Source organism: Zerene cesonia, chromosome 11 (genome assembly GCF_012273895.1).
Source record: "Zerene cesonia ecotype Mississippi chromosome 11, Zerene_cesonia_1.1, whole genome shotgun sequence".
NCBI lineage: Eukaryota > Metazoa > Arthropoda > Insecta > Lepidoptera > Pieridae > Zerene > Zerene cesonia.
In genome coordinates, this window is record NC_052112.1 from 6887307 (window position 1) to 6914427 (window position 27121).

Here is a 27121-nt window from a genome sequence, read left to right on the forward strand (position 1 = left end):
TATAATAGCATTAATTTTTTTTTGTAATTATTATAACATCTTTTAATAAACAACAACCAAAAATTGTGGAAATAATGTGTGAAAATTCAGGTACATATATAACATTAATATTAGTTTAATATCATATTAATATAAGTTTAATATTACATATGTACCATATAGCCATTTCGTCCCTAAATGGAGTTTTATTTTACCTAAATAGAGTAATTATAATATAACACAAATTCCACAACACATTATTTTGCATGAAATAAATGTGTCAGTTGTTTGCTGTGATATGTTGTATTCGTAGTTAGGGTTTTAAAAAATATTTTTTGAAAAATTTATAATATCTAGCACAATTAAATTACTTAAATACAATAACCGCCAAGGTAATAAAAGACCCTAGATTATAGATATTTTATTAGAAGGGATAATCAATACTGATAAATTATAATTTTATCAGTTTTATAATTCGAAATATGTAGCTGGTTTGCAAGTCATGGTGATTGTTTTGTATAATTATGATTAAGCGAGTCACCGATATTTTTGGTTATTTATGAAAAATAACCTTGTAAAAAGGTTTTAATGTCTTTACTTGTTTTGTATTAAATATATAATGAACACAAGCAGTTTCTTAGTGACAAAATACGTAGTGCCTGACAGTTGAATGTCTCGTTGCATTGTTGGTCCGTGGAACGTATCTCATTATAGGGCGTAGCAACTACGGCAAAGAGAATAAACTCTACGGCAATGGCTACGTAAATACTGCGCCAGTTTTGAAGACTCCCACAAAAACTAAGCCCGAGTCTCATATAAGGTCCATTAGTTTATTGCTTCATTTAAAAGTGTTATAAATAGGGACGATTCAGCGCGACTTTATCATTAGAATTTACTTTAAAATGCTGATTTTGGGAATTAAAACAATTATTAAATACATCTTAGTCATTTATTTTATAAGACCGTTGATCTAAACCTTAAGATTTCCTTTTGTTTTGCTTTGTGTACTCATCTTAAATTATTTGAAAGTTTTTGCTATAAGTTATTTTTAAGCCAAAGTTCATTCAGTTTAAAAACGAACTTTTTTCAATTTCAAATACAAAATTCACCTTGTTTTTGCCTGAAATAAATGAAAAATAAATAAAAGACCATTGTAATGAATACACACACACACACACACATATATGTATATATATATATATATATATATATATATATATATATATATATATATATATATATATATATATATATATATATATATATATATATATATACAATGTGATGCAACTATTATTTGATATATACTTTTTGTATGTGTAAAACGTTTATGTCTCATTCCCCAGATATTACGGTCGTAAGATAGTTACTAACCAAGACATTTTAAGTCAAGAATTGAAAGGAAAAAAAACCGCTTATGTCACAAAACTTCATAAGCTGTAGCACAAATTATTATTTTCATAATTCATAAATTATTATTAGTTATTACTTCCCCGATCTATTTTATTTTCTATGAAATAGCGGACAATTGAGTTGGTGTTTTGCCGCTGGTTGGCCCGCTGCAAGTGCCTTGCCCGCTTTTGAGGGGAAATAGGATGAGGAAAGGATTGCTGACGGGAATAAAGGAAGGGATTGGGAAAGGTGGAGCCTTCGGCTCCCCAACTTTACTGATTTTGTTCTTTTTTTTTTATTAATAGATTATATAATTATTGTAAATACATTTATGCATTTTATGAGTAATTATACATGACTTCTGATATATTATTATCAAGTGTTCATCGCAATTACTACTGACGTAATAATAAAAAGACATAGGGGCCTGACCAAATTATATCATGTTTTTATCAATAATAACGGTAATTAGATGTTTTTACCCACCTTCTTTTTACCTTATCTTATTTATACGAAAAATACTATGCAAGGTAAGAGTTATAAAAAATTGTGAAAACTCGTAAATTTAAATAATCTTGTTATCTTACATGTACCCAACATATAAGATTATTCAAAGGTAAAGTCAAGTTCATAATCAAAAACTAGATCATTAAAGTATCTACGAAAAAATTCCACATACTTCTCCTCTAAGATTAATGATTTCGAAGAAGAAACAATTCTACAATCGACTAAATATTTATTTACTACGCTAAGGCCATATATATTCATTGACAGCCAAAATGTAATATGGTTGCGGTATTGCATGCTCTAATATGGATCCGCTAAAACATTCTGCCGTTATTCAATTGATTTTCAAGTGAAAGTGTTATAGCTACCAACAGGCACGTCTTAGCATAACGCCCAGCATAGTTAACTAGTCGCAGAGGACCGCTGACTCGGTGTTACACGCGATAGGTCAAGGGCTCTACACGCCCCAAACGATGGAAATCTAGATAATTGCACTGCAGCTTATGTAACTGCCATTAAACTCTTACTGGGAACTGGCAGTGCGGATCTCATTTGATTCATACCTAAAGACACATGTGGAAACTTACGTCATCGTTGTTATCTCATTATTGATATTTAAAACGATTGTTCGTCACTCAAAAAACAATTTTTAACAATTTATCGAAGGCCGAAGCGCTGTTTATATAGCACATATTTTATTATGTATGATAATTAATGAGCATATGATTGTTTTGATATAATTTAGTTGTGAACTTTAATTACAAATTTGGTTATGCTTTCGTTTATATTACAAAAATATTACTTAGAGTCTTGAGATAAATGATACAAAAATCAATACAGTAACAAGCCCTTCCAAATATGGTTAAAACCAAGACTAATCGCATACGGCAAATATTACAAAGTTACTGCGATTGTATATTATATACAAATAATTCGACAATAATATCTGACTGATAAAATAATTATTATTTCATAATTGTGCAAACCACTGTTTTATTGTAGGTACATGATATAAAATATTTAGCAAGAAATGTACACGATTTCACATGATCTTTCGATCATTTCAATGCGAGAAAATTTTTGGAAACAATCTCTACAAATATACCTACAATACATAATGCACGAAAATTAAATCAATATATTAGTATGTACTATACAACGGTCCATTGTACAGTCGGAAAATACAGAGACAGGCACGTGACCCACGTAGTATATTCAGGAGCGTGGCATGGTGACAATGCTTTTCAGCTGAAATATTCGATGTCGGTGGGGGTTGTGCGAGGTCACGCCTGCGTTCGTGTGGTGTCGGCGGCCGTCGGCGACTGGGGCGCCTGCTGTAGGGCGGCGCAGGGCGACGCGCGCAAAGCGACCTCTTGCGTGCGCCGCGCATTCCGATCGAGTTTACGTCCGGCGACCACGCTGCGGACCCTGCCGCCTCTTACACTGCCATCGAATTGTTATTTAAATACCGTTCCTGGAGCCTCGCCTCTTGCGAACGACGACGCGATTTATACCATTGTCTTTTCCATGACATAATTACCGAATTAAGCTAAAAAATTACGATATTATGTGCAAAAGTAATATAAACGAGTCGAGTGCTTGCTTAATCGATCGACGCATTAAAAAGTAAAAACTGTTATCATCGTTCTATGGTTATATTTTCAGATTTTGTTGCGCTGTGATAAAGCTACTCGTACGGTTAAAGCTTTACGATTCTATTAACCGAAAAGCGGTCGGTTGCTGCTTGTGAAATTGTAAATATTAATGTAATATTGGTGCCGTCCTGTGCTTAGTTCATACTGTGAAGAGTGCGTCGATATTTTAGAGGTGTTTTTTTACCGTTATTTCTTTTGCGAGCTTTTGCAAATTTTATTTCATTGATCTAATTTTGCGTTTATTTGCTATTTTTGTGAAAAAACGCGATCCATGCTTGGAGTTATGACTACCATGGTATGGTTTCCTTTGTCTACGTTATATTCTATATTATAAAGAAAGTAGTTTTAATTTTAATATATTACTATTCATTCGTAGATTGCTTATAGCAACAATTAGGAAAATGCTACCTACAGCTTTCACACATAGTCACTGATTTTCAGGAACAGAAAATCAAATATCCCTAAAGCATATGTTGTTAATACTGTGTACAAATATTTCGTAGCAAAATCTTGTATATTTACGTGTCTGATACATTTGCATTTATCTTTCTTTATTATTGTTATGAAGAAGAAATAAACGAGTTACCCGTTATCTTAAAAACATCTCAGAATAGAGACGTGGACGAGAGATTGAAGATGCTCTATTACTTTAGTGTCTAAAACAATGTCAACTAGAGTTTACAAGACAAAGACTTCTTAGAACAATACGTACACCATCCGCGCTGCCATCACACACTAGATCTCAGTAGTTTAGAATACTTAATAGATGCTAGATTAATTTATATTATGCTAGATTAATTATCATTAGTCTTAAAGTATATTTAGATAATATTGTTAATGTTCAGTCTATTTGTATTGGTAATACTTTATTGTCACCATTTTCTTCAAGTCAACATTATGAGAGGGAGGCATGTGGATTTAGATTTGAGACGAAAAGTTTTGTATTACATAAAGACTTCAGACGCAGCTTAGATTACGTAAGATTGCGCGTAGCTCTATATACAAACTACTCATGTATTTCCGTTCCTTTCACTTCAAAGACGCTATTCATTTGTGCAGCCCAAATTTAAGTGTACATAGAAGTTGAATAATTTTTGTACAAGCCCAGAGTATATTGCTTTATACGTATTTTAAGTTGTACATGAAAACTCGGTTATTCATCGTTTGTTGATCAATAGCAAGTCATCAGATGTTAACGACGTTTTATCGCATACACAATGAGTTTAATGCGGTAAATTTAATAAAATACTACGCTATAAATTAAAGCAACGTTTTTTAAGAAGTGTGTGTTTATCGTAAATGCTATCTATATCAGCGTTGTGAATAATTGCTAAAATTATAACATAATATTTATAACTATATAAAAATAAAATAAAATTATAACATATATTTAGAATTATTATATTATAAATACTGTAAATACTTAAAATGTTGAGAAACCGTTCATATCTCAATGGTTTAATTATAAATTAATCCAATAAAGTTTGACCTTTATATCAGTTGGTCTGTACCTACCAATAGTATCTATGATAAAATATTATCAGAAATTTAGTAAATGTGCATCTAACTCCATAGAAGTATTGAAGTTAAACAAGCGTAAAGCACGATGAATAGGCCAGCTACCCGTTGACACAGTGTTGAATAAGGCACGGCCTCGTTTCCCCCTTTCAGTTCCTACAGTATGCTTACAGGTATAGATGTATAGAGTAACTATAGACCCCAATCAGCAAGCATCTTTCAATCTCGAAAATTACCTGTTGCATTTGAAAGTAAAACTACACTAACATTCTATTTCATTTTTAAATAGACTTTCATTAGGAATTATTATTTTATTTTCACTCGCACGTTGTAGAACTTCGATCGAAAGAGTTTAGAGGATAAGGGCTTCTTTCGTAAACCATACCATAGTACATAAATTGATCACCTCATAGAATTGATTAAATTCAAAAGTATATGAACAAATCAAAAAAAATCCGTACCGGGATCAGATGGACCAGTGGAGGTAATCACGCCTCTATGCAAAACACGGCAATTGCGCTGCTGGAGACAGCGTCGGCGTACGAGAGGGCGGCGCTGGCATGTGAGCACCTGGAAGCGGGCGAGCGCGGCGGGTTCCGGTGAGAACGTTGGCGCGGCAGCGGCATGGAGGAGCGCCCGCCGGACGTGCCCCTGATCGTGACGCCGCCGTGCGCGGCCGGCGCGGGCGCCGCGCTCACCACCTCGCGGCGCGCCGCCTCCACGCGCAGCTCTCGCGACGATCCGCCGCCCTCCACTTGGCGCTCCTCGGTGCGTGTGCGCGACACCAGTTTTCGCGGCTCCCGCAAGAGCGTCGTACGCCTCGAACCGCCCTGTAATGGCCTCAACGGGTTGCCCGCCATCGGCAAGGAGGTAATTCTCGTATCTATGAATTACCCGTTTATTTTAAATCGTGTCTATATTTTGTTATGATCTGAACAGATATCGAACGATATATCCTCTTTACGAAGCTTCAGCTTTATTTTTTGTGTCGATGTTATTTATTTTGCTGCTACTCCGCGAAAAATTATGATAATCCCATCCCTCCTAGCCGAGTTAAAAGGGCAGGCTTCACTTTAGGCCACATCGTTTTAAATTATTTTTACATCAAATCACACTTGTCGCGGAGAAAAGAGTGAACGAAACAAGTACATAAAAATAATGATAATTCGTGTTAACATGCACCGTCAAATCTTTAAAAAGATATAATGTTGAGACGCGAATATAATTTGAAATAACCGCTACAACGCAAGCCTAGAGCTGTCGAGGCCGTACGACATTCATGATATGGATCGATCACATTCTCACATTGCCACTGTAGCAAAATAGTGCGAATGTTGTACTTTTGTGGTTGATGCGACTTTGTGTCGCTTTCACTATTAGACAGTTCACAGACCTAACATAACAGCATGTTTTAGTGAAGTTGTTTAAATAAATAACTATGGGGTGTATTTAAATGCATTTTCTTTATTTAGGTACTCTTAGAAAAGTTTAACGTTTTTATACTTTGCGATTACAGGAACTAAAACTGTTTGTTGAAATGAGGTAATGAATAATATTTAACCAGAGCATGACACCATCAATTCGATCAAGCTGCCATTTATTACAAAAAGATTTCTATGAAGGTGCGTTATTTATTTCACAACTTGCAAGTTAACACGAAAATATGTTTGTGGAAACGCATGATTTTCCTTAATGTTTTGTTGTAATATCATGGTTCATTTAATGTTTTTCTTTTTAATTTTATGTCGAAATATCGATAAACATTTAACACAAATTTATAGCGTGTATAGATCACAGCTAGCTTGCAGCGCCCGCTGACCAATTAAAGGATCATTTTTAATATGGAGTTAAATCTAGGCAGTCCTGATTCTGTTGTGGTTTATTAAACGAGAAAGGAAGATTACAAGTTATCCAATTACATACACAAACACACCCTACGTCAAGAATATATGTATCAATCAGGTAGACAAAAAACTTACCATAGAATTGAAGGAGACAAACTCTCAATTTTGTAGTATTCCTTACTGTGCAATAGCATGTTTGTTGTATCAAAACGTAAGCATGTAAGAAGGTTTAACAGTTCATTTTAAAGTAGCTGTCCACCAAATTAAAATTGACTGTAATATTTCGAGAATAATTAGTCGAATAGGTAGCATAATTGTCCTTACATTTCATTGAACAAATATTTTTATTATAAATCTTGTAGTAATTTACTTTATGTAGTCTTGTATAGAACAATGTTGTTTATTTAATATTTGTTACCTATTGTAACAATATAGTTTATATCTTCTGGTTTTATATGTATTATATCTATGAAAAATAATATTAATTGTTCCTAAATTAATATTTATTTGGCCGAAATTATCACAATGTATTCTACAAACCTATACTGAAACGTGACGTCTACATAAAAACGTAAATAAAAAGGATATTCAACCAAAACCTTCAGGAACATCTGTATGGCACGTAAACCTTAGAAACACTTAATGGTAATATAAATATTCTATATATTATGGAAGTACGTACTCATTGTCTACAGGTCCTGTCTTTGGGCGCGACGGGCGGCCACAAGGGAACCACCCAGCCTTCCCACCCTTGTACTATCCTCCACCACTCTCCTTATAAGGTACGTCACATGTAGTTACAAATTATATCATAAATATAAATAAGAACCGAAATCCACAAAATAATTCCGCAATAAATACTTGTTTGTAGGTCGGAATGAGATTGTATTAATATCCTAAATCCTGACCGATATTATTATCCACCGGTAATATTAATTTTCTTACCAATACATATCGGAAATATGAATACTTTTGTAGCATCTAAATATCTACTTACGTATTTTACTTGTTATGTGAAAATATAAAAATAGAAGTGCCAAGAAAAGTAATAGAGCCAAGTGAAGAAAAAAAAACAAGTCGTTTCGAAATAAATAATTTTATCAGACTCCCCATCCAGTAAGTATTGATATTCCTGAACATTCTCGAAACATCAATAGTGTGGGATTATCTTGACTCATTGACATTGCGTCAATGTGCTGCGTCCTGTATATTTCTAACATTCAACCTGCGGTAAAATGATAGGCATCTTGCTTTAATAAATATATTTCAGTTGTCAGTTCGTTTATTAATTTTGTATAAAATTTGCATGAGTATAACGGAAATATTTGCCCCCTTATGATAACTTGGACATGATATTCTTGTGTGTCCTACACATGAAAGTCTATAATTTAGTGGTATAAAAAATGTTTGTCGCAATGGTTTTCTCATAGTCAACACGCAAAAGCGCAAGCCGTATTTACGGTTGACACGCCATTATTTTCATAGCAATTATGAATTCCAAAAGACCTCATTAGCTATGTAACATTAACTATTCAGCAGAATTTTAAATTTCTTTTTACTGAGAATTTGAACCATTTTATAACGTTATGAATGAAAACTGGAAATTGTTGCAGGCCGCTTGGGATTGGTTGATCCTAATATTAGTGATTTATACCGCAATATTTACACCTTATGTAGCTGCATTTCAACTAAATGAGCCTGACTTCGACAAGAGATCCCGCGCGTTCGGCCAGGACCCTATTGTTATTATTGATATGATAGGTAATATTTTTGAATTGATTATTGTTTTTTTCTTAATAACTTTATTTCTTATGTCGCTTTGTACAATTTCAGTGGATGTGACGTTTATTATCGACATCCTAATAAACTTTCGGACTACCTACGTTAATGCCGCTGACGAAGTGGAGTCGGATCCTGCCAAGATCGCTATGCATTACTTACGCGGATGGTTTATCATTGACCTGGTAGCCGCTATCCCCTTCGACCTACTTCTCTTCGGCACCGATACCGATGAAGTGAGACGCTTTTACCTCGCATACCACTCTCTCATCTTTCTCATTTCACAAGATTACACACAACTTATACTAGTACTAGACAATTAAAAAAATGCCTGATTTTTAGACAAAAATAGCTTCAAGGTTATCAATTGTCCGAAAACACCGTATAAATCAGATGCTAGTCAAAATTCATATCAAAAATATGATGAAACAACTTTTTTCATTTATTTCTAGCGTTCGTTAAGTTTTCTATTATATTTAGTTTTTATTATAGCCGTTTATTTATGTTGTAGCATAGAATTCAGAAATAAGGATCATGATCAAGTACAACTAATAATCTAATCTTGCGTTATGTCAGTAGACACTTTTTCTCTTTCGGACAAATGAAGCTTTGGATGATCTAGTCCTACACGTGCTGTAGTGGAATGCATTTATTGCATCTAACACTCTTGAATAATATTCTAACACTATTCAATTTATTCATCATTTATACCGATCACAATAAAGCCCAATATTTTAAGTCTTAAGGAATATGAAATATGATAAACATTGTACTTAAAATTTAGCTCGGTCCCATTATTATCAGTCTCTATTTCTTCAATATAAGTTGATCAAACTGCTTCCATCTATCATAAACAAATTACATACTTTTTCAATATATTGAAATGATTTTGTTTTTCTTTGTTATTTTTGTAATGAACTCGGTATAATGAGGACCCAAGGTGGGTGCGTACTGAATTTGTATTACCATTTCTTGTTACAGCAGGGGCTGGAAAGTGATGAGGTATACCATCTTTGTGAAGTATTTTTATGTTGCTGCCACTATTTTTATTACATTTTAGTTATTGTATTTGAATTACTTTCCAATAGCCGTTCTAAAACCACCAATGAATGCGTTAATGGAAGAAAGGGACGCTTCCTATAAGCAAAGCGTATGGTTATTTTAAATTTTACACTGCGCTGACTATTCTAAACGCTCACTCGCAATTCACGAGCTTAGCCACTGAGGAGTCCTATAATGACAGTAACATAAAGGAATGTTATGACTGTATGAAATAGTGTAGTTGCTTTACAAGTATCGATTCCATGTCGATTTTACAGACAGTAACAGTGATAAAGCGATAAAATTCTCTTATCAAAATACCGATAGTCGTGTGTTTTTCAGGACTGTCGTTCTAACAATCGCAACTATTGCCAAGGTGACCTTTAGGTCCTTCACTTACATATTCATTTAAGCATGATAGTATTTTTTACTTGTATATAAAGTAATATATTAAAATGAAAAGAATGAAAAGTTTACGTGATGCTACCTCTTCATATATAATTATAGATAAATAAAGGATATTGTTTAGAGAATAATGATTTTGATAGAAAAATAATGCTTTGGTATGCAACGAGATTTTGGTAGATACAGCAAATATATTAAATAGCTTAAGCATTTCATAGTAAAAGTGCAAATCACGGAATGCACAAAGCTTGGTAGCCGATACGCTCACACTTCCCAGACTATAATATTTTGTACAAATCAAAAGTTGCCTTTCACGACATAACAAAGCACGAGATATTTCAAAAACATTATAGCACCCACCTTACATCTAAAAAATATTTATTAAATCATTCATTATATTTTTTTTTTTCACGTTCAATTTATTTGTACTCGATATTTTTTTATCAAATTAATATTGTTTTAATAATGTTTGTCTGAAATTATTTTTCATTCTTTGTTTCTAAGAGTATACTTATTTAAAACTTGCTCTATGCAATAAAAATAGATATCCTTACGAATCGACATGTTATTGACTAAAACCTTTGTCTTTTTAAATGACCAATTATAAATTCAATCCAATACAATCATCTTATAAAAATTATACTTTACATACAAAGAGTGTATAATAAAATACTTAAAAGTATAATCTGCCGAAGACTATTAATATTAACTTAAAATAATCCTTGAATACTTATATATATTTTTAATGTATTTAATTTAGTTCATAATTAGTGTACTATTAAAAAGTATGAATTTTAAATCAAATGCATTACTTTTAATTTTTACATTTTAAACAAAAATATTTTTAAACAAATGTAAATACCATTGGCAGATATTTCCGAATTGCAGTAAGTATACTCTCAATGTATATTTTTTGTTTGTCCATAATAGACCCTTAAAAGTAAAATCGCATAGCTAGAATAGGTCCCAAGTATTTATAGAAAAGTAAGGAAACCTTCTCTGCGTATACGATAGAAGAATAAACTAATATTTCACGTACTGTACTGTCATAACTCGTTGTGTCGCATTTATACATCCTATTCATAAGAAGTTACAAATATATAAATGAAATGTGCACAAACGTAATATGTAAAATTAGTTATAAGTTTGGTGATAATTGCTATAGATTCGACCTACATTAAGTAACATATTTAGATTAGATTGTAACGAAACATAGAGAAAATAATCCCGTAATTATACTGGTAAAACATTAGAATTATGCAATTACTTGCACTGCATTAAATGATGCCAGATTATATCAGTTTGGAGTATTTGCTTACCTTATAAACTGCAATCCCCCGTATGGCTGAGTAAAGATAATATAATGCTCGATGATAATAGAGTTTTACTGCTTGATTAAAGGGGCTCGCTGCTAGGCCCATTGACGCTCACTAGTTTTCTGCGAACAATGCTTGAGTTCGTTTTGCAGCTATAATGATATTGCTTGTTTCGAGTGGCTTCTTCAATATGCTTTTTAATTTTGCAGACAACTACGCTCATTGGTTTACTAAAAACAGCGCGACTGTTGCGCTTAGTGCGAGTTGCAAGGAAAATAGATAGATATTCCGAATATGGCACAGCCGTCCTTCTCCTCCTCATGGCCACGTTTGTTCTTATCGCCCACTGGTTGGCTTGTCTTTGGTAAGTATATTTTTAATAATTTCCTTGAATATCGATTAATTTTTGGTATGTAATAGAGGTTTTCTTATAAGGTACGCTATTGGAAACTGGGAGAGACCTCAGCTTCACGCCCCTATCGGATGGCTTGATGCCCTTGCGAATGATGTACAGGCTTCCTATGATAACTCAACTGGCCCCTCTATGAGGTAAAACGTACATCTGAATACTTTTAAGAACTGCGTCGTACTATAAGTGACTGATATAAACAAATACAACATCTGTTACTTATTCTGTAACAAAATACAACGTAATGTGTATCATTATAACTATATGTTGTATTTAAATAGGTCAATCTAAAGGTTAACAAACATTGAAATATTTTAGATGATAAATATTTCAAATTCGTACTAGCGATGACTGTGTATACATAATAAAATATTAATCATTCCCATTATAGGTCCCGGTACATAACAGCTTTATATTTTACGTGCACTTCACTTACCAGTGTTGGCTTTGGTAATGTCGCACCGAATACAGATATGGAAAAAGGATTTACGATATTTGTCATGCTTGTTGGATGTAAGTGATGTAATAAAACCTATAAACTCGTCTTAACAATTTTATCAAAAGTAATTTCAGACAATTCATGCATTGCTATCGCTAAATGATATTTACGATTCAAATTATTATATTCGACCATTCTGAAAAAGACAGACGACGACGACGACGACGACGACGACGACGACTACATATACGAATACATGTTTATACTTGAAACTGATATAACATATACCTATATAATAAAACTAATATTATATATATATATACTAATAACACTGATAACTATATACCTGTATAATAACACTGGCTTATCCAACAGCACTCATGTACGCAAGTATATTCGGAAATGTATCGGCGATAATACAGAGGCTGTATTCTGGAACGGCGAGATACCATACACAAATACTGAGAGTTCGGGAATTCATTCGTTTTCATCAGGTATTATTTTTAACACTTTTTCCAAATCAGAAATTTTGAAAGAATAGAAAAAATCAGAACCCGCATCTTACAATAATTAAACATGTCTTATATCAAAATTATGATGTCCAAAGTAGGGTTCAGAAAATATGTTCGAAAAACGATATCCAACTAGCCGAGCATCTTGACTCTTAGAATAGGTTTAGGAACTTCAAATCGTATCTTAATTTAATAAATAATAATATGTATGTTCAAATATCATCATTTTAGATCACCAACCCTCTCCGCCAAAGATTAGAAGAATATTTCCAACATGCGTGGAGCTACACAAATGGCATCGATACTTCTAGAGTATTGAGGAGATTTCCGGAATGTTTACAAGCGGATATCTGCTTACATTTAAATCGCAATTTATTAGCTAGCTGTGCGGCTTTTGAAGGCGCTAGCCCTGGATGCTTAAGGTAAGACTTCGTTCATAGTTTTACTTTATGACTTCATTCTATTTAAGAAGTCGAAAGATCAAACATTAAATTATATTTCACATCAGCCTTGCTTCGATCATCTCAATGATTTTATTCAATTGGGTAGTCTAAATTGATAACTAACTTAAACACACGAATAACAAATCCCATAAAAACACTTCTAAAAAAACATGTCTCTCAACACAGTTCTACTGTAAAAACCGTTTGATCCATAAAATACCTATTTGGTTTTTAAATTATTCAGTCTGTACTGAAGGATTCTCTCTGTCTTAAGTTTTTATGTAATTAGCTAACCTAACTGCTTTAAATAAAGAAATTAACTCGACAATGAAAATACAAGTAGGTGTACATATTAAATTATATTATATTATTTTTAAAGCGATTTATAAATGAATAAATGAAATGAGAAGATTAAATATATTATTATTAAATTATTATTTTGATTTATGACTAATCACTGACCTCCTTTACATAAGACTATGAATTGTTTCAGAGCTCTTTCCTTAAGGTTCATGACTACGCATGCTCCTCCCGGGGAAACCCTGGTCCACCGCGGTGATGTGCTCAGTTCATTATATTTTATTTCCCGTGGTTCAATAGAAATTTTAAAAGATGACATTGTTATGGCTATTTTAGGTACGATATTAATGTCTATTACCTAATAGATTCGTAAAAATCTGATATAACATTCATTGTCAATAATCATGTTTCAAACAGAATTAAAAGAGTGGGAATGAGAAGATTTGTATCTTTAACAACAAATACACTTTATTTTTCTAAAATAACTTTAACTTCGTCAGGTAAAGACGATATATTTGGGGAGAACCCGTGCACCCATAGCACCGTTGGTAGAAGCAACTGTCGCGTGAGAGCGCTAACATACTGCGACCTGCATAGAGTGCATAGAGATGATCTACTTGATGTACTGGAATATTATCCTGAGTTTCGAAGCACCTTTATGAACAACCTAGAAATCACATACAACATGCGTGATGTAAGATAACCTTTTTATAAAAGAGAAATTTTAATTAACTTTGTTATCTGTACAACATTTTTTTATCGAATGCTTTTTCCTTAAGTGCTACTCCGAAGGTAAATCGTAAATATTATTCTGAAATTGTATCGAATCCTTAGACTATTCTGTGAAATATCGTTTTGTTTTATATGGAGAACTTAACAGACGATAATAACAAGATAAGATTCAATAATCAAATAAGTGATTATTTTTTTATGTCTGAACTGCACTTGGAAATTTTATTAAAGATAAAATTACAATTCTGATATTAACCAATGAAAATACCTATACATATTAACTTGTAGGAGGAACTTGGTGGATTAGAGCCAAGACGTCGGATGCGTTATGAAAACGCCAATGAAGCTCGATTATTAAGAGAAGCCTATGCGCGAACAACACGCAGGCCTCAAGCCGAAACATTTGCGGATAAGGTAATATTTTATTAGAGGAGCCATAGTAATATTATAAATGTGCAGGACTTGACACAGCTAATGCATGATTTATAAATTAGCCATCTGTACTCGTATGTCATTGAAACTTCCTTGGCGTAATATTCTTTACAATCTGAGAATAAAAATACGTTTTTATCGTTAGGATTCACAATGCAGCGACGAGGATACAGAATCTACACCAAGTCGAGGTATCTTAGAATTTTCTACCGATAAAGCTGGACAAGATGTCACTCCTCTTAACTTTAATTTTAGTAAACAACGCTCCACCACGCTCAACTCGATAACAGGTAAGAACGTTTTTTATAGACAAATACTTGGGAATGTATAAATAAACAGTTTCGAACTATCTTTATTCTAAAGCAATCATTAATTACGCTTAGGATTTCCTAAATTCTCAATCAAGCATGGAACTAACACTTTAAGCGTGGTTAATGATGAATCTTTTTATTTCTCATTTCTTAGAGTAGATGCACATAGAGTCTGGATGGAACAATGTGCAAAATTCCCTTAAAACTCCTTTGATTCTTATTTTCATTTTCTGTTTTTTTTTATGTTTTAACTCTATTTGTAAATGTAGAATTAAAAAATATTTTCTACATTAAAGTGATACAGATATTCATACATACCTGCATCAATAATCTTGCTTGAGAAAGGAAAGTAAAAAGAATGTGCTGATGATATTTAGTTCAAAATGAATCATATGCAGGAAATAAAAGCTTTACATCAATGATTTTATATAAGGATATGTATATCAAAAGATCTTCAAACTTATTTACTTAACGCAGCATGTGGAATGCTTATTCCCAATATTCCTGAATGATTACTGGCGATGAGGATAATATGGTAGTCATTGTCAGAGTTCACATAACGATGATCTGAAATAAATAAGTATCCATATTTTCCTCACCGCCCTGCTCTGAGCGCGGCCCTTGTGTGCAGGCATGCTTGCGCACTTTAAACGGAGCTTCCCAGACCTCTATCATCATAAAACGCACCAGCCGCTGCACAACAAATACTGTAAGTATTTAACCAACTTAATAGTGCATGTTTTAAATATAAACAAAACATCAGATTAAAATAGTTTCCACAAAAAAAGATATAAATATACAGTGGTCCCGACGACTATACTAAATAAAGAATTGCGGCTTTAAAAAAAATACAATTTCTTTAAGTAAAAATAATAAACTAACTAAATTTATTCAATTCCAGCACAATCAACTCCACAAACGTATAGAGGTCGAGCAGCAGTTCGGCGGCAGTCGTCCGTGGGTCCCTTAAATGATACTTCACCGCTAACTTCAGCAGCTGCAGGCGAGCCAGCAGTTAGTACGCCTGCACACAGCACAACTCTTCCAGTGTCAAGCCTCAGCACGAATCCTAGTTCGTACTATACGAATGCCTCTCCGAGTCCGCCAGCGCCAGCTCCCGTCCATGTTTCTTGCGATGATATCCTCGCGCCCACTGCGACCCAATCTGTTGGAAGAACTCCTTCATCTAGATCTGCACCGCATTCAGCTGTTAATTTACATATGACTGGACGCCCAACAGCTCTCGTGCTCAACGGTGAAAGAACTCAAAATTCTGGTGTACAGGTACGAAGTATAACTGATTTATTTATATACTATAAACTTTTTAGTTATTAATGTTTAAATTAATATCATATTAACATTAATATTTACAGGAGACTGTTTCACCACAATATCAAAATGTAGGAGCAGCTGCAACTGCAGCTTCTGTGACAACAATACTAACAAGACTAGAAGAATTAAGTCGTCGAGTGGCTGTTTTAGAAAATGGGTTAACTACGGATGTGCGAAGAATCTTACAATTGTTACAATCCCGTGAAATGTCCCATCATAACGCAGCTCCAGCTCATACTCCATCGCAACCGTTACCTAAAGCATCTTTGTCGGTACCTCATAATAATGATGTACGTAGACATTTATATACACTTCTTTATAAGGTTGTTAATGAAATAACAGAACATATTTTTATCATGTTTCTATATTGATATCACTATAATACATTCATTTCAAATTCATACGTTACAAAGTCTTCCTGTTTATTTTTGATAATCCAAAAATTCACTAAAAAGCTTATAAAACATACAATCAAAGCTCTTAAGATATAAGAGGACTTGGCCAATGTCAGAATAAACAATATGTCACACTAAAAAAAATTAAAAAACTAAATGATGATGTCGCAGAACCAATGGGAGTGGAACTGGAACGGAGACCGCGAGCGAGGCGGGCGCCCACGAGGCGAGCGCGCCGACCGAACGCCGGGAGTCCAAAGGTCAGCCTCAGAGCCGCACGCGCCTGTGCCGCCGGCTCTGCCGCCTCCACCGCACTCGCATTCCTTTTACAGGTAATGATGGACACCGCATTAAATTATACTCTTGGCTCTGTCCAATGTGTTCTAATTAACTATGATCACGTCCCCCGCATTTTTTAGAACGTCTTGGGCCAAGCCTGGCGTATAATTACAATAGAATTTCACTTCGTGTCAGTTCATTTATTGTAAAATAATTAATCAATTATTCAAGAAGTGTTTGGTGCTTTCTCCTTCTAAAGCTCCTCTGATCCCTCAGTATTATCCGTATATAAATTACTGGCTTTTTGATTGATAAAGTTATTCAAGTAACAACACCATGGACAACCTTATTTTCGGGACATTATCTGATAGTTCTCCTGTTCTTGGTGCAGGTAGTGTGAGGCAGGCGAGACGAGCGCTCCTCGCTCCCGGCCATCGACGCGCTCGCTCGCAGAGTCCGCCTCGTGCGGCTCGCTGGCGGGCGGCTCGCCGGCCGCTCCCGAGCCGCCCCCGCCCGCGCCCGGCACCCGATCTGCCCCGCGCGCGCGCTTTCACTTCTGCCGGCGCATCACCCACGTACGCCGCGACGACGCAAGAACCTTCCTATAACGCGACACGCATGGACCAATTTTATACCTAATTCAGTCGTCGAAAGTGTTGAGTCGGACGTACATTGCATTGATCTGTACCATTCGCTATTAAAAACTGCGCTATAATAAAATGTAATATTCGACTCAAAAACATAAGATCAATATAGTACAGAATATCTGCTGTGAAATAACAGTGTTTCGAAATTTATCGGTGAACGTATTGGGTGTTTATTTTCTCTTGGAAGAATTTAAGTGCTAATAATGTTATTCGATACTCTTAAAGTTATTGATACGAGGCAATTCTAAAAATCATTTTGATTATTGCTTTCCGTTATTTTTTAAACGATTTAAATCATTACAATAATTTATTTAAGTGTCTATTATTAAGTTTAGATCTCAGCCGTGCAGAAATAAGTATGTATATAAGACTGAGGCACTACGTAAATCCGTGAACTGTATTTCCAGAAGAGAGTAAACGATAAACGCTTTGTACCCGTCCTTGCTCCTTGCCTTTACATTGTAGCTAGGTAATAACGAACACTACTTTGGTCAAATTTGAAATGCTCCTTGTGGAAGTGCGTTTATGAAACTTGACATAATTAGATATAAATATCATGCTGAATTCAATATCGCATAAAATTATAGGCGTTTAATTATAATATTTTCGACTTTATGTACCCAAACTTTGACTGAGAAATATTTACTTATTGATATTATTTTATAATCAGGCATTAATAATGGTTAAATACTTAAATTGAACGTTACGATGGTGGCCACATCAATTTGTACTAAATGTTATGTATATAAGCGAAATACCGGTGTCATGATGTTAAAAGCTAAGTTATGGCTCAAAAGTTTATCCTTATGAGGTTATGAGTAATACTAGTTAAGAAGACATTTCGCCAATAATAATATAATATCATTATAAGCAATGTTAAGGCCAACCATTATATTAAAATAAGATCGCGATTACGATACTACTCACATAAATAATATGACTAATATATTATGTCGGTGTGCAAGTGTCATGATTCAAATACTACATTTAAATGCTTACGTGTATGTGTTTATGTTGTTAGTAAATACACACATATGGTATGTATGCATACCTATTATTATAAAAGTATGTAACTATAATGAGCTTTCTTGTTATCACTATTCACTATTCTTGGTTACAAGAATAATAAAAAAGATCAATAATTCTCAAAGATGTGTCTGTGAAATCTGTTAAATTTTCATAGAGTATATATGTATTTCCATGGTGTGAATGATAAATATTTATTTCAATTTTACATTCATTCATTTCTTTTATATTGTATCTCGTCAGTATTTAAGAACTTTAATTATTTTTCTATGTCGTCAATATATGTTTACATAAAGTTGAATTTTTCTATATGTAATACTATTTATTTAAAGTATTGCAGGAGTGGAAGAATAAGAATCATTCTGCTAGATAGTCATGCATGAAAATGCCTAAGTATGCCTTCGCTGGTCAATCACGAAAGGGATAATTGAGTTCATCGTATATATTACATAGTGCGGGTGTCTAACTGGGGTCAACGACTGATCGTAGGAGATATTGTATAATATTAAATTGATATTTCAATGCATAATACAATTAATAAGATAACATTGACGAACCATCACATAATAACATTGTATTCTCCTTTGATATTTGTGCCTTTTTTTTGGGATAGTTTGCTTAGAAACAAATCATTAGTATATTATTATGCAGTGGTTTAAAATTTAGTTAGAATTAACATCACCGCACATTCTAACTTTACTTATAATAAATACTTTGTTCGCATCGTTACTTGTAGATAATATAAGTAGGTATAGTTTTGTAAGTTGGTCAATTGTGAAATGTAGGTAGTGTTACACTTTGCCTCGAAACTACATAATATTACAATTCGCTACTTCGCTGTAAAAAATCTATAAAATATTGTTCGCCAAGCACATAGATATGCCTCCATACATGTTTTGCTTTGATAGTAGTAGCAATTATTGATTAAGAATCTTATATTAAGTCAAACACATTTTATCGAATCATGTTTGGTATCTATATTTTATTTATTAAATAAGTTTAATAGTTTTAAATATTTCTTACGAGAAGCTTTACAAAACAGCATTTTTATTACTTTACCACAAAGCTTTACCGATAATCCTAGTAAATACTTTAGTATCCAATAAGAAAAATTTTTATTTGGACATTTATGAAGCTTTAATACACAATAATAAGTAAAAATACATTGAAGATAAGATCTATACTCTATAAACAAAAAGTACCTAACTATGAACCGGGCAAAATTGATTTTTTCTCCAGAATGACTTCTGGAAGTATTTATGAATCTTTCTTTTTATTGAACCATAAGCAATTTCATAAAAACAAAACATGTTTGTAATAAACTTAATATACAGCAAATGTTAACCAATTCACTGTCATGTATAGATAGTTAATGTAATTGTTCAAAATTCTTAAAAAATATGCTTCCGAGTACTTTTATTATTCTTATTCTGTTACCCATCTCTTATAAATAAATAATTTTTATGTGTTGAAAATACATTACCTAATCATAATCATCATTCAGCCATCATGCGCAAACTCTTGCGTTCGCGCTTATGAGCACAGGGTGTTTTAATTTATTGTTTTAGTAGTATTATTAAATTATAGAATAATTGTTACATTGAATAAAATACTTAAGATTAAATATATAAAGCCTATCTAATAATTGATTGGAAAGCACATTTTTTTAAGATTTATGACGATCTCCTAAGATGTTTTTCTTCAATGTACGTAGTATTCATATTCTATGGTTATATTGTATTACTTGTTTAAGAATCTCAACGTACAAAACGATATAGACCGTTTGTATATTTGTGAATAATTTGTAATAAGTATTATACGCTAATGTATTGTTTCGTAGATATAATCTACTTTTAAAATTTTCAAGCATATTACATGAATAAACATTTTATCTTTCAGAATTTTATGAAATATGTTGTTACTGACGTTATTTTTAATTATTTTTACATATCATTTAATGTAAGCTATTTTATTGATCTTTGTGTATTTTTAAGAATAAGATATTTTACTTTATTATGTTTTAAAAGCAAACGCTAAATTTATAAATTGGAAATGAGAAGTGAATAAAGCAGAAAAGCAATTAGTTGGATGCATCTTTCTCAAAATTAATTTGTAACCAATGAATATAAATTATGAGTCACATATTACTAACTCTTCGCGTTTTAAGCCTTGAATTAAATAATCTCACAGTTACATTGTTCTAGTGTACTATGTATATTGATAAATTTAGTGTTTTATATTTTAAACATTGCGCAAAGTTAAGTGTGCATAATAATTATAATAAAATTAGTAATTTTGTCTGTGATCGAAATTTTATAATGTTAAGCTGAAAATAAGCGCACTTAAATATATCCTTTATTCATACATTCTGACGATTAATACATTGTTTTAATTTGCTGCTGTATACAAATCGGAATCAATAGATTTGAACTATGCAATATATAGCATTTCTCTATAAATTACAAGGGTTCATTTTAACATAAAATAACAGGTCATGTTAGGAATATAAGGTCAAAAAATTTTCAATGCAGAAAGTTCAACGAAGAAAAATTCCGCTTAAAAATGTCCTTGAAAGAGCTTCTAAAATTTTCAACTTATTATTTATTTCCTCTGAATTTAATTAATTAAACATGCATCCTTATTGGTGATTTAAACATTTAAATATTATACAGAAAAATGTTTTTATTTAAATTATTTCTACATTGTGTAATAAAATATATATTGAGCTTATTAATTGTTCTACAGAATGTATGAATTCTTGGAAGCTATGTATATATTATTATATTTAGTATTTAATTTGTTTCTCTTCTCGACTACCTATCTACACGCGCCATGTACGTTTTGTTACACAAAATGTTAATCTAAAGCATGTTGCGTGTTTAGGAGTGACTCTATTCAAGTCCAATTTATACGAGGCAAAAGTAGATGTATACTCTTATGATTAGTCCCACATTGTTAATTAGTTAGTCCCTATATAAAATCTTAACAGAATTTGGTAATACTCATTCAGATAGTTAAAACATTAGATTTATAGAGCTTGCTTTATAATGTAGAGATTATTACGGTAACGCGATGTTTTAACAGTATATTGTACAAATATACTGCTGCTTTAGTTTCGCCGACTTTGAAATGCATTGTTGAACTGACATCATATTGACAGAAGTTGTTGGTAATCTGTAGTAGAATAAACCAACCAATTATTTGGCTAAATTAAATGTATATAATAAAACGAGAGAAGCGTTGCTATAATAATTCTACATATATAGCTTGTGAAAAATTTTATAGAACATTAAAGGCATATAAAACGATTTCTAAATCGACGCTTGCTTCGCAATCAGTTTTAGAGTTAGTGTTTGTAAGTTTCCCCTAGGTCGTAAATAATTACAACGATTGCATTCAATTGAACGTTTTGTTTTTCTCATTCAGCTTTATAAGCAATAAATTGACGGCTTTATAAGTAATTTTTATACAACAATAAGAATAGGAATTTGTTCGTTATTGTTAACAAAGTGAACGAACGGTAAATGATGTAAAATACGCGTCATTTGTAATTAAACAAAGCACATTAGCCCTACTAATATAGTTAATGAAATTTTGAGCAGCGCAAACTCTCGTTGAATACCTAAATAAATTCTGTGAAATAAAATATCACGCACATGCGAATTTTTCTTTTATTTTCATTCCCACATTCCCTTTAGGCATTTTCATTTCATTTCATCTATTGACCGTCAAAATATAATGGTATATTTTCAGTATGACTTAGGGTGTATTTCGACATGCACTGCGACCCTTGTACAATGCTCTCATTATTGAAAAAATATCTATAAAGAATAAGATAATACATACATAATAATACTGAAGTTGTCATATAAAATGTGGCGAGTAAGTACTTCTTTTAATATTTCCTATTCACAATAATTATTTTAATTATCTTAAATAATTTATGTTTCTGTTCTTTAACATGAATATACTGTAACCGAAAATAATATTATTTTATATTCTAAACAAGTTCAGGTTTGATTATTTAGTTATATTATGAGTCCGGTCAAATAAGACATGGACCCTATTATGTCTTATTTGACAATAATTCCCACCCTGTGCGAATAATTATAAGCTACCACAATTTTTTTCTTTTGATTTGATTTGATTTCTTGCATATCACTATAATTACTCTTTAATTATAGTGTCTATGATTAAGACTATGGTTTGTTGTTTAAAACTGACATTGACTTTTGCTTAAAGGTCTCGTAACCAAGCCATTAAATCTTAAAAAAAAGACATTGACTTTTGAGTGTCAAATGTCAAGATGATTTTTATATAGAACACATGTTTATTGTTTATAGTTTACACCAACGCCATACTGTATTTAACGTGTTGAATTTACAATTTTTATTTTTTTAACATATATTGTCATTCTGTCACGAAATAAGGATTTGTGAAGATAAAGCATTTAAATGTATTTATAAATTATTTGTGTATCGTAATAACCTCCAAATAATACTTTTCCCAAAGTTGGAAACATACTTCACAAGCATAACAAAATTGATGATGCAAATATTTATTTAAAAATATGGAACCTAAGAGAAGTATTGTAAAGTGCTATAAATGTAGGAATGTGCTAGTTGATGATCTGCAAACTTCATCTAGTCCCGAGTGTATTTCCGATGGTAATTGCAATAGTTATGATGTGAAAAATTTTATATACATATTGGAAGACAAACTGCCAGACTGGATTAAAAATAAAGTTGAAGATGAACAATGGACAAAAGGGAAATTGCATTGCAGTAACTGTGGTTGTAAAGTTGGTTCATTCGATTTTGTTTCAGGTAGAAAGTGTGAATGTGGGAACTCTGTATTACCACCTGTACATTTTGTAACTAGTCAAGTTGACATTCCTCTTGCAACTATATTACATAAATAAATGAATGCCTTTTTACACTTTAAGATATAAAAATGTATTTCTTTTCGCACTTTTATCCATGTAAAACTAGGATAGTGAGTTAATAAATAAAATAAAAAGTGTACAACAACATATATTTAGTATTTGCTTAAAATAATTTTTATTCAACCACCATACAACTTGGTACAGCTTCATTAACTTCAATATCCCTGCATTTGGCAGCATGCAGTTCTCTTCTTATCTATAACAATAAAATTAACAACATACATATCATATCTATACTACTTATTTTTATTATGATTTAACTTAGATTTTAAGTACCAAGTACATGCACAGTAACTATACTGATTGCATAATTCATTCAAAATAAATATCACAACAAAATTCAACTTTGTCCCCATTAATAACAATTTTTTTTGTGACTGTGTAAAAAACTTTTGTTCACACTATCTGTTAAGAAATTTGTCCAGAATTTAGCTTAGTGACATGCATATATGAACCCGAATGCATATCTGAATTCAGATTCCAAATTCAAAATTGGATATTCCCATAGAACCAGGTATTATATAACTGCCATTTTTTATTTCTAAATTCAAACAGGCATTCTGGCTGTGATAGGCAAGCCTAACAAGGCGTATTTTCGATTACACATAATATGTACCTCAGGTGTAATAGTAGGGTGTGATTGTTTCCGCAACAGTTCTAGAAGAGCATCACGCTGCTCTGTTGATATATCTGCCTTGTATCTTTGAACAAATGTAAGTAATGCTTGATGCCACAACACAGGCAATGTTCTATGATCATTGTTAAATCTGCAAGATAAAGAGATACATTTAATAGGAGATAGAAATACTCTAATTGTAGTAATTTTAAATTCTACAGTACCTTAAGAAGTGGAATACTACAGAATCAACCACTCGATATGGTAAAGCATACTTCTTATCAAATAGAATCCTTAGGAATATTGAACTTGCACCAGTGTAGTCCATTTCAGCTATTTTTAACATAGCTGCACTTGAATGTAATACAGGAACAGAATTTCGTGCCAATACTGAGCCTACTATAATTGCTTCTCGCAAAGTACAATCACCAGCCTACAAAAAATATATAACATGTATAATTTGTCTCTTCTCTATGAAATTCTTATCTTAGTGTTGTGAAAAAACAACATTTTAATGCATAAATATTGTTTTATACATACAAGTATATTGGAAAAAATTATTATGAATTTTGAAAAAATCTTATTCATGCTTACTTCCAACAAGGGTAACAGAATGCCCTTCATAAATGCTCCAGGCTTGAAGAGAGCTTTCCTAAGAGCCTGATATAAATGGAAATTTAATCTCTTATACTCAGCCAAATCATCTCTCACTCTAGGCAACAATACTAAATTGTAAAACCTTTGAGCCATTTTTTCCTTAAGATTTGATGCAAATATTCTTGTAGCCTGCAAAAATTAAGTACAATAAAAATTTAAATACAAACATGTGCATCACAACCATCGTAAAAAAATAAGAATAGTGATTTAATCTAAATTAAGTAGATGCTTGAAGTTAAGAGTTGTGGTGAATCTATACAAATTTTAAAGCTGAAGAGTGTTTGTTTGTTTTAACAATGTTTTATTTGTTTAAATGTTTTAATAATTTCAGGAAATACTAGACCAATTTCAAAAACTCTTTGACCATTGCATATGTTCAATGTGCACCATAGACATGTATCATGGGAGAAGCCAGGGCAAACTGTTAATATAATATGTAGTCAAAGATACCTGATACATAGCAGCTGCAGACCATGTTGTTGGTTCAGTAAGATATAGAATCTGCTCCCAATTTTGCAAGTGAGGGATCATTTTGAATGCTTTTGGCAGTTTTCCTGATCTATATTTCTGTAAAACATCTCTAACTCCTTGATACATTGTTTTTATCCTAAAAGCAATAAAATATTTTGAATATTTAGCAAATCTTTAAAAATATATACATATAATGCAGCTAATGTATGTGAGCATAATAACATATAGCAATTAAAAACTTTTTAAGGGATTTTAAACGCGATTTATTCATTATATTATTAACCTGACGTTTCGAACACTTTACAATGACAACGGGAAGACTCCCCGTGACCACGCTCGGTGTAAAGTTAATAATATAATGAATAAATCGCGTTTAAAATTCGTTAAAAAGTTTTTAATTTCTAAATGTATAATACTCGTGTAAAATCAAACACAAGAAAATACTATAATAACATATGTTTATAGTTCCTTTACCTAGGATCAATGTTTTGTAATTTGAGGGTTTCTACATCTGAAAATTGTGTTTGAAGTTCAGTGTGTTTGTCAGTTATTTTGTCCTTGATAATATCCGCTAATGTCCTAGTCCTTTCTGGGTTAGCTGACATAAACATTTTAATTGCCTCTTCATCTTCTTCATTAATTTCAATATTATCATAATATGTATCTGGTTCAAGTTCATCTTGATCTGATTGCTCATCGTTATCAGAATTGGAATCTATGAGAAAAACATTTTATTAAAAGTTGAGTTAGTGTACGAATAATTAAGGAAAGTTCACACAACTACCATAATTACCATTTATAGTTAGAGGAATTGTGTTTTTAGTAGAAGATGAAGCAATGCCAGTTCCAAACTCAGCCTGTTGCCGCCGAGCGGCTTTCAAGATTTTTTTGGATAAGTCTGCGTTGACGAACTATAAATTAAAATAATAATGTAAAAACTGTTTTCAATTAACTTTCTCTTTAATGACTTTATTTAAACTTTTTTGCAGTTTGTTATGACAATTTTACTTACTTCTTCGTCCTCATCGTGTCTATTTTTTTCTTTGATTCTGTTTTTCAATTTAACTGAATTAGTCGCTTCTATTTGATCAGCAAGGGCTATATTTTGACCTACTTGTGAGGGCTTCAGTTTTTTTGCTTTTCCCATGTTTACAAATCAAATAATTTACATCAATTAAACATTGAACAGATTTCCACACGTGCCCACATTTAAAATATTTGAAATGACAGATGTCATATTGTTTTTTTTTTAAAACTTCAATGGCTTGGTTACGAGACCTTTAAGCCAAGTCTTATTTTTGATATCAAAATTTTTGTCATAAATTCAGAACATAACATTGACATTACATATTATTTATTAAAATGTTTATTGCAATAAGTTTGTTTGCCAGTGTTAAGTTTTAAAAGGTTCTTACGGAAACATACCTAATAATTTTATACAATTATAAAAGATTTAAGCAGTCGTATGTTCAGAGGAGCAGTGCGTATTAATATAAAACACACAACATTGAATCATGCAAATCTTATTAATGTACAAAATCTATGAATGAAACAAAAAGTAAGACAACTTTTATGTAATATTCCTATACTATAATCAGTAAAATAATTGTATGTGGTAGTCAAGCACGCTTCGGCACGAATTGGGCCAGCTCGCACCAGGTAAGTACCACACCCCCACAGAAGACCGGCGTGAAATAGCATTCTGCTGTGTTTCGTTCGGTGAGTGGAGGAGCCGGAGG

At 32.3% G+C, this 27121-nt stretch overlaps 2 protein-coding genes and 1 long non-coding RNA gene across 8 annotated transcripts; 2 read left to right on the forward strand and 1 right to left on the reverse strand.

Annotated features, from left to right (window-relative positions):
- The first annotated feature begins 3246 nt into the window (after window positions 1-3246).
- On the forward strand, window positions 3247-3602 carry LOC119830331. Its single transcript, XR_005287840.1, has 2 exons — window positions 3247-3455; window positions 3544-3602. It is a non-coding gene; the product is annotated as an uncharacterized LOC119830331 (long non-coding RNA).
- A 469-nt stretch (window positions 3603-4071) lies between these two features.
- LOC119830340 (potassium voltage-gated channel unc-103-like) lies at window positions 4072-22352 on the forward strand. 6 transcript variants are annotated; one of them, XM_038353312.1, is made up of 19 exons: window positions 4072-5921; window positions 7591-7677; window positions 8509-8656; window positions 8729-8910; window positions 9656-9676; window positions 11646-11800; window positions 11872-11985; window positions 12237-12358; window positions 12660-12778; window positions 13028-13218; window positions 13733-13875; window positions 14040-14233; window positions 14560-14685; window positions 14849-14993; window positions 15646-15723; window positions 15916-16298; window positions 16388-16636; window positions 16913-17073; window positions 17412-22352. In XM_038353312.1, exons 1-19 carry the CDS (start codon window positions 5676-5678, stop codon window positions 17413-17415), a joined length of 2868 nt encoding a protein of 955 aa, XP_038209240.1. In that variant the 5' UTR covers window positions 4072-5675; the 3' UTR covers window positions 17416-22352. The 6 variants fall into 6 exon arrangements, with proteins under 6 accessions (XP_038209240.1, XP_038209245.1, XP_038209243.1 ...); XM_038353317.1 differs by having other exon boundaries at window positions 4072-5819; XM_038353315.1 differs by lacking the exon at window positions 15646-15723.
- Window positions 22353-23710: 1358 nt separating this feature from the next.
- On the reverse strand, window positions 23711-26529 carry LOC119830585 (bystin). Its single transcript, XM_038353654.1, has 8 exons — window positions 26395-26529; window positions 26176-26293; window positions 25857-26097; window positions 25362-25518; window positions 24849-25040; window positions 24479-24687; window positions 24255-24405; window positions 23711-23834 (listed from the first exon to the last, which is right to left on the reverse strand). The coding sequence occupies exons 1-8, from the start codon at window positions 26527-26529 to the stop codon at window positions 23754-23756; spliced, it is 1284 nt and encodes a 427-aa protein (XP_038209582.1). The 3' UTR covers window positions 23711-23753.
- Between the last annotated feature and the right edge of the window lie 592 nt (window positions 26530-27121).